The 12943-nt window shown below is 38.8% G+C and overlaps 1 protein-coding gene across 1 annotated transcript; it reads right to left on the minus strand.

The window, feature by feature from the left end:
* Window positions 1-8447: 8447 nt before the first annotated feature.
* LOC131675382 (uncharacterized) lies at window positions 8448-8994 on the minus strand. The gene is made up of 2 exons (XM_058954350.1): window positions 8560-8994; window positions 8448-8483 (listed from the first exon to the last, which is right to left on the minus strand). The coding sequence occupies exons 1-2, from the start codon at window positions 8992-8994 to the stop codon at window positions 8448-8450; spliced, it is 471 nt and encodes a 156-aa protein (XP_058810333.1).
* Window positions 8995-12943: the final 3949 nt, after the last annotated feature.

Below are 12943 nucleotides of genomic sequence, written 5' to 3' on the forward strand. Positions count from 1 at the left end.
TTCAATATACTTGAGATACAGAGACTGATTTAAAAAAAATTGTATATACATCAAACGCAATAAGATTTAAGTTTAATTATTATTATTCATTATTGTATTTATTTATCAGGCTGATTTACAAGTGCTACACAAAAGCCCAGTGAACACTCCAACAATAATAACACAAATAAACTTGAACATATCATGCAGCAGCTGATGCAAAGAATGAACACTATGCTCAATCCCTTAACCATATTAGTAAACAAACTATCAAAATGAGTAGTTTAAAACTCGATATGTGTAACGCAAGTGGTCTAATGCAAAGGTACTTGGAATTAAAATCGTTCTTAAACTATGAAAATATAAACATCATGTTGATATCAGAAACACACTTTACAAGCAAGAACTATCTCAGTATACCAAACTACACCTTATATAAAACGAATCATCCACTCAATAAAGCATACGGAGGAACTGCAATAAGAATCAAAACAAAAATAATCCACTACGTTTATACACACACCAGCGAAATTTACCTTCAAGCAATCAATGTAATAATCGAGGATAAACAAAGTACTATACGAAATATTACAATTAAACAAATACATTCCAACATCCACTGGAGAACCAACATATTAGCCAACGGACATGTTCAGGAAACCAGATTTGATTGACTTCGCAATACATAAAACACATATGTAAGCTTCCTCATGCATTGACCTTACATTAGATCATTCACCGATAATAGTCACTCTAAACTCTACTGTGCACAAAACTATAAACAACCTCACAATAACAGATTGGAAAAAATATACAAGCTTCCTAGAGAAACGTATAAATGTAATGTACCTCTCAAATCAACTACTGTCATAGAAAACAGTATACAAACATTAAACTCACTCCTAACTGTAGCTATTAACCAATGCTCTACTAATGTAATGAAGACAGAATATCAACAAATCATCTTTATAGTAGTAGTAGAACAAAAAATCAAAGAAAAACGACTACTGAGAAAAAGGTATTAGATTACAAGATTGAGCCAAGATAAAACGAATCTAGAATAGAGCAGTTAAAGAACTGAAGAAAGTATTGTTCGTACAGAAAAATGCAGAAATACAGAAGAAGCACTTTGTCCAATCGAAGCAACGGATTACTCACTATGAAAAGCGATAAAAAGATTAAATAGACCAACCTCATTTCTTCCACCCATACGTAAAAACTGTGGAAAATAGGCCAGATCGGACGAGGAAAAAATGGCAACTTTTGCAAATCATCTAAGCGAAGTGTTCAAACCACATCAACGTATAATCACTGAACAAGAAAAAGAAATCTTACTAGAAGATCATAATGCACAGGATAACACTCCATCGAAACTAGTTAAACTAAAGGAAGTACTCAAAATCATTAATAACATAAATAATAAAAAAGCCCTCGGTTATGATATCGTTACAGGAAAAATGATTAAAAAGCTTCCCACGATAGCAATTCGATATATAACAATAATATTTAATGCATGCTTCCGTCATTGCTATTTACCTTCTCAATGGAAAGTAGCAGAGATTATCTTAATACCTAGACCTGGTAAAGAAAATGAACTTGTGACCTCATACAAATCAATTAGTCTACTGCCTGTACTCTGAAAAGTCTATGAAAAAAACATACCAGCAAGAATAAATCAAATCGTAATAGATAGAAAACTTATCCCGGACCACCAATTCGGATTCAGAAGTCATCATTCCACGATCGAACAAGTGAAAAGAATAGTATCAACAGCAAGGAAATCCATAGAAAACAAACTGTACTATACAGGCATATTTCTTAACATAGGGGGATTTTTTCCCAAATGTTACAGTGATTTACTACAATCTTACCTACAAGACAGAACATTTCAGGTAAAAATCAATAAAAAAGTATCAACATGGCAAATAATAAAAGCAGGTGTACAACAGGGCAGTGTTTTAGGATCAACGCTATACCTGCTATACACATCGGACCCATCGGACCTACCAAAGTCTCCAAATATTCTGACAGTAACATATGCAGACGATACAGCAATATTAACAACACGTCAAGAAACAGCAATAGCATGGGAAACAGTATAAAATTACGTTAATAACTATCTCCAAAACTGGCTAAATGCATGGAGAATAATAGTAAACGAGAGTAAATCAATTCACACCACATTTACTCTCCGTAAAAATATATGTCCACATATTTCGTTGAATGACAAATACATACGCAGAAAGACCATGTCAAATCCTTAGGTATACATCTGGATAGAAGGTTGACATGGAAAGAACATATATTCACAAAGAGGAAACAACTAGGATTGAAATGGAGGAAAATGTACTAGCTTATTGAGGAAAAATCGGAGCTAACAATTGAAAATAAACTTCTGCTATATAAAGCAGTATTCAAGTCAGTCTGGACCTACGCCATTCAACTATGGGGAGCCGCTTCAAACTCGAACATTAAAATCCTAGAAAGATTCCAATCGAAAGTCCTACACGGCATAACACACACGCCGTGGTTCGTTCCAAACGAAATTATTCCAAATGATGTACAGATCGCAATAGAGAAAGAAGAAATTCAAACTTTATCCGCAAAATACTGCACAAAACTAAGAAACCATTCAAACAAACGTATTAGCAAACTTCTTTCGGAATCGATTACCAATACAGGACTTAAGAAACGTAAAATAAAGAAGACACAATATAACTCAAGATAAAAAGCAGTACCTTCGCATTCCAAAATCAAGATAGAATACTTAGTGGAGTACTCTGCTGATAACATGTAAAATTGTCTATATCGTAAAATAATTTACTGATTGTCCTTTTTATTTAAGGTTGACAGATTGTAAATAAATTTTGTAAATAAATAAAAAATATATATTTTTGTGTAGAAATATATTTGTATGTACTTACAACTTCATTTTTCACGATTCCACACCAGTAATTTAAGGAAAATCGATTCTGGTGTCTATTTACAATAGCTAATCTTGGATTTTCTACAGCATAATAATGGTTATTATGCATGTTGAACGTTCCGTCTCTCCCAAACGTCGATTCATCGGTAAATAAAATATTTTCTAAAAAATGTTCATCGTTTTCGATTCTACGTAATAACCTTTGGCAAAATTCAACCCGCACATGATAATCTGCTTCGTTCAGTTGTTGAACTTTACGAAAGTGATACGCATGGAGGAAGTTGTCCTTAATGATCCGTTGTACCTAAGTTAAAAATATAGAATAGTGATTAGATATAAATTATCGAATATAAATTAGATTAATCTAACGAAAAATAAAACATGTTTTGTGGATTTACATTTACTGCTATTACTAATGTATTACAAATGAAACCATTTAACGATGATGCTGTAAATGTAATACACAAAGGCTCTACACAATAAAATTATTTGAGCAGCCGGTCACTTTCTCTTAATTGTTTTATTTCTAAGTTTCTCGTTGGACATTGGAAAAACTACTAAACAGAATAGCCAAAGAAAACTATCTTTTGAAAATATTGGGACAAAACAAAATAAATATGCAACCAACAGCATCTGAAAAATATCTACCAATAATAAATGGATTAAAAGAAAAAAAAACATAACAGCGTAAAGAATAGAAAGGATTTTAAGTGATATTGAGAAGTCTATGCATCCGTCAGTCATCATTGACGATTTGAAATCTGCCATACGGAACGTAGATATAAAGTCTTAAGTATTCGGAATATTCGGCATCGCATAACAACCATACCACTACCATTATTCACTGAGTAAATTGAAGATGAATACGTTTCCTTCCACACCTCTCTGGTTAATGCCAGAGGCTTTTCCGAGCATCGGCAAAAGTTTCACGAATACTTTATGTCCGAATGAAGAAGCTGCCATTCCAATAAAAGTGTCACACCTTTGCCAAAAACGCCATCGAATTCGCGTAATTTCGTATTCTCGGCTGCGCGCTTTCCCTTCTATGTTGCAAGGGACAGAGGCTTTTCCGAACGTTGGCAAAAGTTTTGCAGCCTCTTACGACTATGATCATTTGAATGAAAAAGGTTTCTTTCTGGTAAAAGTGGCAAAACATTGCCAAAATCAACATCGAAGTCGCGTAACTACGTATTCTCGAGCGCGCGCTTTCCCTTCTATGTTGCAAGGGACAGAGTCTTTTTCGAGCACCAGCAAAAGTTTTACAGCCTCTTTCTACTATGATCTTTGGAACGAAAAAGATGTCATTGCAACAAAAGTGGCAAAACATTGCCAAAAATGCTATCGAAGTCGTGTACTCCGATATCGTCATAGAGCGAACTAGACTCTTAGGGTTAGTTATTTCAGGGCTGTTATTAAGGGTTATTATTGATTAATATGTAGTTTTATATCACTATTAAGGTCACACGAGTCGACTAAAATAGTTAAAAATTAATTTAAAAATAATGTTTTACGTGCAAATTAATGTTACGAACTTCACATTCATAATTTGTTCCGGACGTTCCAAATATCGAGCAAGGGATTATGCAGACGAGAAAGAGTTTTTGAGTTGTACACGTGGTGTGCAGGATGGACCTTTGAAAATGAAAGCGTAGCACATTGGGAAATAGGGAAATTAACGCGCCCGAGCGGGTTAGGCACACGTGTAAGGGTTGTGTTCACTTTGGTCTGTTTTTTTTTAAAGAGAAAGTATAAGGATTGTATTAACTATCATCTTTTTTTTAAAAGAGAAAGCGCAAGGGTTGTGTTCGTTGTCGCCTGTTTCCTCAAAAGAGAAATTGCTTTAAAGCCACCGAAGAACAATTTAGGAAATTAATAACACTTGTAAAAAACGTCGAGGAAGGCATTAAAAATCAAAGAATGGACGAAATGGGTCGCGTGAGATGAGACATAAACGTTCACGAGAAGTGTGAATCATAGTCACCGCACACACTGCTCGACTTCGAACCTTCGGCCGAAATCCGAAGACGCGCCATAAAAAATTAACTGCTGCTCTCGAGTCTGGGTATTATCACGCGGCCCGACAAGTAGGAAAATGAATCCACGACTGAGTAATTGATAAGTTACTTTAATTATGATAGTTAGCTTGCGGTTAGAGGATAAGTCTGTAACGAACTCAGGATCGAGCGGCTTACGACAATTTCTTGTAATCGTTTGCTTGATAGGAATGGACGTACGAGTGCGATCGTCGATGTTGAGTGTGAACGGACAAACGACAACGAATGTCGCAAGGATGTACACCGGGGCGGCTTGTTGCGAACCTGCGATCCAGCCAGCGGTACTGTTCTCGGAGCTCAAACTCGACCCATGGACGTGCACGAGCGCGGGATGCATTACGTGTCCGTGAAGCCAAAATTTTTAGATTCGCGGAGCTTGCTCCCCGAAGGCTGCAGACCCCATTTGGAGTTTTACTCTTGGTTGTGTGGGTCACTTCATCTTACTTGATGAATTTTACGGATAGGGCAATGTTGAGATTGCTCCTAGGACCGGCAGGCTGGCGAGTGAGAGCGAGCGAGACAGTCGGAGGGCGAGAGAGCGGGAACGCGATAAGCGTGCCAGAGTGCCAAAGCGCGCCTGCAAGGCCCAAAAGTAAATATGTGCACGCGGCGGGGCAGCGATGACGGCGAGGCTTGCGAGAAAATTCGGCAACATGCGACGTGAAACTGAGATGCGAGTCACTTTACGTCCAGATTCTAACGAGGTGAGTTGTGCCTCTCTTTGGACTCGTGCGCGTTAACTCTATCCTAGTCGAGATCTTTAATTTGTAAAATAGCGGCTTTTTCCTCACACGGTGAGGTTTTTTACGCCGACTATTTAGTTCTAATTTAATTGTAACTTAGTTTATTAAAAAAAAAAGAAATATTAAACTCAGTGTACTCCTTTATTCAATCTCTCCCGCACAATTGCTCACCCCTAACAAATTGGTGCCCCGGGTGAGGAACATCGTTCAAATTGTGCGAAGTCGAGATTGCTGCTATAGTGGTTTGTTGTACGGTTTCTGGTGTTCGTGAAGTTCATCTGTGTCTCTACGATGGTGATGAGAAAACGACGCGCGCCGGCCAACAAGCAGGGGTCACCTGCGAAGCAAGTCCAGCGAGAGGTTGTCGCAGCTGTGCCAGCAGCTGCACCTGCGGCACCTGCAACTCCTGTAGCAGCTCTGCCAAGGGAAGTCACCCGCACGAGGTCAGGGCGTGGTGGTGCGCAAAGGGCACCAAGGCCCACCCGCCGTCAACGGAAGCGAACAACCGAGTCACCTGTAGTGTCACCGACAGAATCGACTCCATCTGATGAACAGCAACGACCGCAGCTGAGTCCTTCGCTCGAGCCGGAGGTCAACGTCACTAGTACAGCGTCTTCAACAGCAGCATCAACGAGTTACGTGGTCACCAGCGAGGCGAATCGTTAACTTCACGATCAAGGTAGCGCAAGCGTTAGCGATTTTCAAGACGTAAATTTACTCGAAAAAGCGGTATCATTGTTATCCGGTAGTTTAATCAGTACAGCCAATGTAATCCGCGAGAGCGCAGCAAATAATGTTCTGGCGAACGATCAATTAGATTATGACAAGCGATTACCGGAGTTTTCCGGAAAGCCTCTGCAATGGATTCATTTTCATAGAACGTACGCCGAGTCCGCGAGTAATTTTAGCGATCGTCGTAACATCGGGCGCTTGAAAAAGAGCGTTGAAAGGACGAGCCTACGACCTCGTGAAGACACTTTTGGCAACAACCGAGGATCCGAAAGATGTCATAACCGAGTTAGAAAAACACTTCGGGAATAGGTTTATGTTAGCTCAAGATTTCGTTCGTGACCTGTATGCGCTACCGTGTCTGAAATCTGGCAAAGGCAAATTGGTTTCGTTCGCGACTCAGCTGAAACGCAGTATTGACGGGCTGAAGTTACTGAAACTGAACGAATATTTGCATAGCATGGATTTGCTATTAAGCGTGGCTAGTAAGATCCCGGACGAATTGAAATCGACATACTATCGATACGTCGAAAATGCGAGCGACTTGCTGTTCGACGCATCGTCTCTGGAAAAGCTCGCGAAATTTATGAGCAGGGAGTCGGATATGGCAGTGCGTGCTGGGATATTCGACATCTAGATAGCGTCATCAAGGGGCAGCGACAGTTCAGCGAGGAGGCCGAGAGCTGCCGTGATATGCGCTGCAGCGGAGGGACAAGGGGACGATGAAGAAAGACCACTTGCGGGGAACAGATGTCTGCATTGTCGCCGCGGGAACCATGAATTGAGAAACTGCCGCGAGGTTAAAAACGATAGTACTAGGCGCAGGTGGTTTTTGGTCAAGCAGTGGTGACTCTGCTTCAAGTATCTGGGCGACAAGCACTCGCGAAGGGACTGCGACGCGAAGGAAACTTGCGAAACTTGCCGTAAACACCACCACACTCTCTTGCATTCTTTCGGTAGCCACGACCGCCGGAATAATTCTGACCGCGAAGGCTGACGTGATAATGCTGATCGAAGGGAAGATCGCGACAAGAGGGGTCGCAACAATGAGAGAGACCGTGGCGATAAGAGAGACCGCGACGAGAGAAGGCGTCGCGACGAATCACGCACCTGAAATCGCAAGTCAACTTCTCGAAGAAATTGACTAGCGGCTCGCACGGGCCTTATACGCGCCGTACCGCTAAACATCGACGGGCCGAAAAGGAAAGCGACGACTTGCGCATTGTTGGACTGTGGAGCAACGGCTACGCTAATCGACAGGGGATTCGCGGATCATGTCGGTTTGACGGGGGAGCCCTTTAGGACAAACATACGCGGCTTGTATTGTATGAGTGTGGTTCGTTGCGAGAGAGTTAGTTTTTAGTCAGCGGGCCGTTTCGCCAAGAAAAGATCGCTCGTACGCTAATTGTACCAAAGCTAGATCTGCCTCTGCAAACGTTGTCGATAGAACTCGTACAGGACGTTAAAGAGGAACACGATATCCCGATATACCCGTACAAAGACGCTAAGTTAAGCATCTTGATAGGACAGGACAATTGGCCGTTGATTATGTGTGACGAATCGCGGCGGATTGGGGATAGCGTGCTCGTTGTTTCACACACGCGATTGGGCTGGTCGGTACACGGATACATCGAAAACAGGCAGAATTCGAACAGAGATTCGCAAATACTCGCGAAATGTTTTATCGCTACCGAGGAGGAGATGACGGAACAACAAAAGCTCGCGGAATTAGAAAAATTAGTTCACGACTATATAGAAATGGAAAATTTCGGAGTAGTTAAAACCGAATCGAGAGACAAAAACAACGAACGGGCTTTAGCGATTTTGGAGGCGACTTCGCGTAAATTTAGCGAGGGATGGCCGGACACCTTCCAGACGTTTTATGGATCTTTTCTCTATTCCGCGATTTTTGAGTAATTCAAAGTTTGCGTATTTTGTTGCATAAGCGTTCTTTTTGTTTTTATATCTGTAATATTCTCGTAGTTTTAAATTGCTTGTTTTTTGTAATATTCACCGTCAAACGGTTCCTTGTATTTGTGAAATTAAATAAATCTAGAGTGTTATAAAAATTGAATCATGATTCGATTATTTTCATCCACCTCACCTGAACATAATTTATGTTACTTACCGTAGAGTAGGTTAGATTCAGCATGCCTGCCACGTTTCTAATGCTCCTAGTCGGATCCTCTTCTAAACACTCTAAAACATTTTCTTCATTTTCCACGTTGCGTACAACACGTGGAGCACCGACTACTCCTTGTTTAGCACCTCGATGAGCAAGGGGAATAAGGTTACCGTCCTCTCGACCACGACGTACCACTCCCAAAATAACATTTGCATCCGGACGTCTTCTTAAATCAGGCGGGTTCCTGCGGTCCAACGCAGCCGCGTACAAACGCGCGGCTTCGTTAGCATTGCGCCCGGCCTCGCCGTAAAAAATGATCATCTCCGTATACTCGGCTCCCGTATACGGTGCACCACGACCGACAGGCCTTCCTCGGCCACCCGCACGACCTCCAGCTCGACCTCCACCTCTACCGCCACGACCCCCGCGATCACCCATAATTAATGCCAGAATGTTGTTTAGAAATTTCCACTTTTATTCGCACCGAACGCAACTTAAACAAAATTGGTTGCACACTATGATGAAACTTATTGTAAAGGATAGCACCACCACATGTTTGTAAAAAAAAACTTTGAGAACAAAAACGCATCAAATTTATCAATAAACATGTTCTGATATTTAATTTTAAATACAAAAGTTTCCGTCAAATTTAAAATTTTAATTTATGAAGTTTGTTTTTTTTGTACTTTGAATTTTTAAAAATAAAAAATTGTTGAATAATTGATTCAAAATATTTTTTATAAACAACAGCGAATGATAAAGAAAAAAAGTTTTATTCCGATAGAAATGGCAAACCAAAATTGACGTCGAAGTCGCGTACTTTCGTACGCTTGTCCGCGCGTATTTCCCCTCTCCTCTGTAGCTAATGTGAGAGGCTTTTCCGAGTGTCGGCAAAAGTTTCACGGATAGTAATGTCACCGTCAGTAATACCGAATGGTGAGCGAGATACAATTAATCTCACTCAATAAGCAATAATTAAAAATAAAAAGTCTCAGTATTAAATTTTTACTTAAATGCTCTTTATTTGTATTTCTAGTAATAACTGAAAGAATTACTTTTGATTTGATTAGACAAAATTACTGTAAATTTATGATTGTTATAAAGTTATTAACAAAAATAAATTATAAAACTTTCCCTCTCTCCTCTCTGGTTAATGTCAGAGGCTTTTCCGAGCGCCGGCAAAATTTTACAGCCTCTCTCCTCTATGATCATTCGAATAAAATAGATTTCATTCGACTAACAGTGGCAAAACATTGCCGAAAACGCCATCGAAGGTGGATACTCACGAGGACGCGGCTGCGCGGCTTTCTTCCTCTCCTCTCCGGTTAATGTCAGAGGCTTTTCCGAGCGCTAGGAAAATTTTACAGCCTCTCTCCTCTATGATCATTAGAATGAAATACATTTCATTCGAATAAAAGTGGCAAAACATTGCCAAAAACGCGATTGAAGGTGGATACTCACGAGTGTGCGGCCGCACGGCTTTCTCCCTCTCTTCTCCGGTTAATGTCAGAGACTTTTCCGAGCGTCAGAAAAAGATTCGTGAACACATCTTATCATGACCTTTTGAATGAAAAAGGTTTCATTCGAATTAAAGTGGCAAAATATTGCCAAGATCGACATCGAAGTCGCGTACTTTCGTACGCTTATTACGTAAAATTATTATAAAATTACGTAAAATTACTTTTATGTTTGTTATAAAGTTATAAAAAAATTAATTATAAGACATTATTAGACCGTTTATTCTAAGAAAATGACGTCTTTACAAGGCGGTTCTTTCTTCGATGCGCTGCTCAGCAACCAATGATATTTTGCAATGTTAGTTACCGCGTCGTCTCAATCACCGCTTCGGTTGCTACGGCCAAGTGGAGGGGAAAACAGCAAAAGAGGAGAAATTTGGTAGTCGACCGAAACGGCGCTCTGATTGGTCGAAATTATTAATTTTTGAAATTAATTTTCTCGGAAAGTATTGATGATAAAAATTTTTTGAAAACGGCAATCGATTCAGAAAATTTTGTTCTACAGCCCATTTTCGGGAACTATAATCCTTCTGAATCACCCTGTATATATATATATCTATATATATACTGATGGTGGTCAAAACTCTTTCTCCTTTTCTTCTCCCATCAGTTATTTCAATTATCTCGAGTATCTGTTCCGTACGGTATCTTATTATCTAACTATACATAAGAATGGCTGCGCCTGCGCAATCGATCTTGTTGTCTGTCTTGTTAGTGCCTCTACTTGACAAATTTGTTTACGATCAAGTTTATTTACAATTAGCAAATGGTGCGGAGTTATATGGTATGTGTTGGCATTATCATTAGTGTTTTTGTGTCAAATGTTAAATGGCTCATCAAGTTAAACAAAAAAATGGATTTATACTCCAAAGAAAAAGTGACAGTTGTGGAGCAATAAAATTTGAACCTGATTTGAGTTCTCTATACATGGAAACAATTCCTACGCAAGTTTTTACGAATTCAAGAACATTTTGGTTTTGGAGAAGAATATGATGACCAAGGTAGGGTGCCTCGTGTGATAAGAGGTATAGTTAAAATGCTAGGTACAGATAATGGCAAAATTAAAACTAGTATTGTATCATCTCTGTATATTGAAGCCAATTGTGTTGTTAACAAAAAGTCATTTTGTCAAAGCAAGATTGTGAAGTTCATGAGTAATAAATTTTTTTTTTGATTGTTTGCTATTTTACAAGTCAGTATAGCAAATAACAATCACTGAGAAAAATTGAAAGTAACTTTTTCACTTTCAATGACATTTAATTTGATGAAAAGAAACAACGATCCAAAATAGTTTCAAGGAAAGATTAGTCATGAATGATGATGAAAAGAAACAACGATCAAAAATAGTATCAAGGCAAGATTGTGAAGTTTATTTATTTTTAAAAGTTTTGGATCGCTATTTAAATGAAGATAGAAATGTCAAAATATCAGTTCATGAGCACGAATAAGGATATTTTAAGAAAATGTAAAGGGTGATTCCACACTGTCACAGGATCATCTATTTGTTGGAATGTGCTTCAAAAGTGTATAGACATGAAATGAAATTTACAACATTCCTTGAGAGCCATTTTTTTACTGTTTGAAAATTGTATATCTAGTTTTTAAATAAATTGCTAATAAAAATGGAATTCTAAGTGTGCCTCTTTAAATTAAATATTCTTTAGCCATTATTAATTTAATGCAATTTTTTGATAGATCAGTCTTTAGAATACAATAACTTATATTAATCTTTTGCATTTCATGTTACATATAAAAGTATATCTAATGCAGTTCACAATAAGTTCATGCTCCTGATTATGTCAAATATTAGCGCTGTTTACTATATATGCACATTGGTGAATTGTATGATTTGTCTCTCTTAAATTATAACATATAGAAGCTTGTTGTTTAACATTGCCTTTTTCATTATCTTTCTTAATGATTTGTCTTAAAAAAATTATTGATGAATATTATTTCAAGATTTTCTCTTGTCGATAAATTATTAGTTTAATGCAAGGAGAGTCAACGTCGCCTGCGGATACTTGGTCAGCGACAGTAACCAGCAGCTAGCAACGATCTGACCAGTAACGACGACCGGTACTTCCTGCGGCAGCACATCGCTCAAGATTCTCGACGTTGCGAGGAGCAGTGAATAAAGGTTAAGCCTTCCTTTCTTCTTTCTCTCTACACTCTCTCTCTCTCTGGTGATGCGACGACCGGTGCGCGTTGAATAAGATAGCCTGGCATTCACGTGCCGGCTATCTAAAGGTTCGCGCTTAAGTTTAATTTATAATAGTGTAAGTTGCGACCGGCGAATTGTCCAGGCGCCCACGTGCCGGGCAATTTATCCGGTATTGGTTCGCGTAGTTTTTTAGTAAGTTTGTAATAGGTTAAGTGCGCGATGAGGTATTAGGATGAAATGCGAAATATTTATTTGTGAATATTATAAGTAGTTTGCTGTTCTATTTTGTAGTTAGTTGGTCAATAATTTAGACTATGTTATGCGCGCGTATGTTTAGTTTGAATAATGATTAATAATAATAGGTTGTAAGTTTAATTTGATTCCTGTCATTGTACGAGGTGTGATCAAAAAGTAAGGTGAATTTTTATTTTTCTCAAAAATTATTTATTTATTCATTAATTTTTATTTTATCTCCTTCAAAGTAATCCCCCTCGGATATAATGCACTTGTGCCAACGCTTTTTCCAATCCTCAAAGCATTTCAAAAAATCATTTTTTGTGATCTTGTTTAGTTCATCCTTCGATGCCGTCTTTATCTCCTCAATCGTGGCAAAACGCCGTCCTTTCATGGGCCTCTTCAGTTTTGGGAACAAGAAGAAGTCACAAAAATTCGCGCACAAGCAACGATGTGTGAGCAGGGGCGTTATCAT

This window comes from Phymastichus coffea, unplaced genomic scaffold, assembly GCF_024137745.1.
Source record: "Phymastichus coffea isolate CEN01 unplaced genomic scaffold, Cenicafe_Pcof_1.1 PCOF00020, whole genome shotgun sequence".
Lineage (NCBI taxonomy): Eukaryota > Metazoa > Arthropoda > Insecta > Hymenoptera > Eulophidae > Phymastichus > Phymastichus coffea.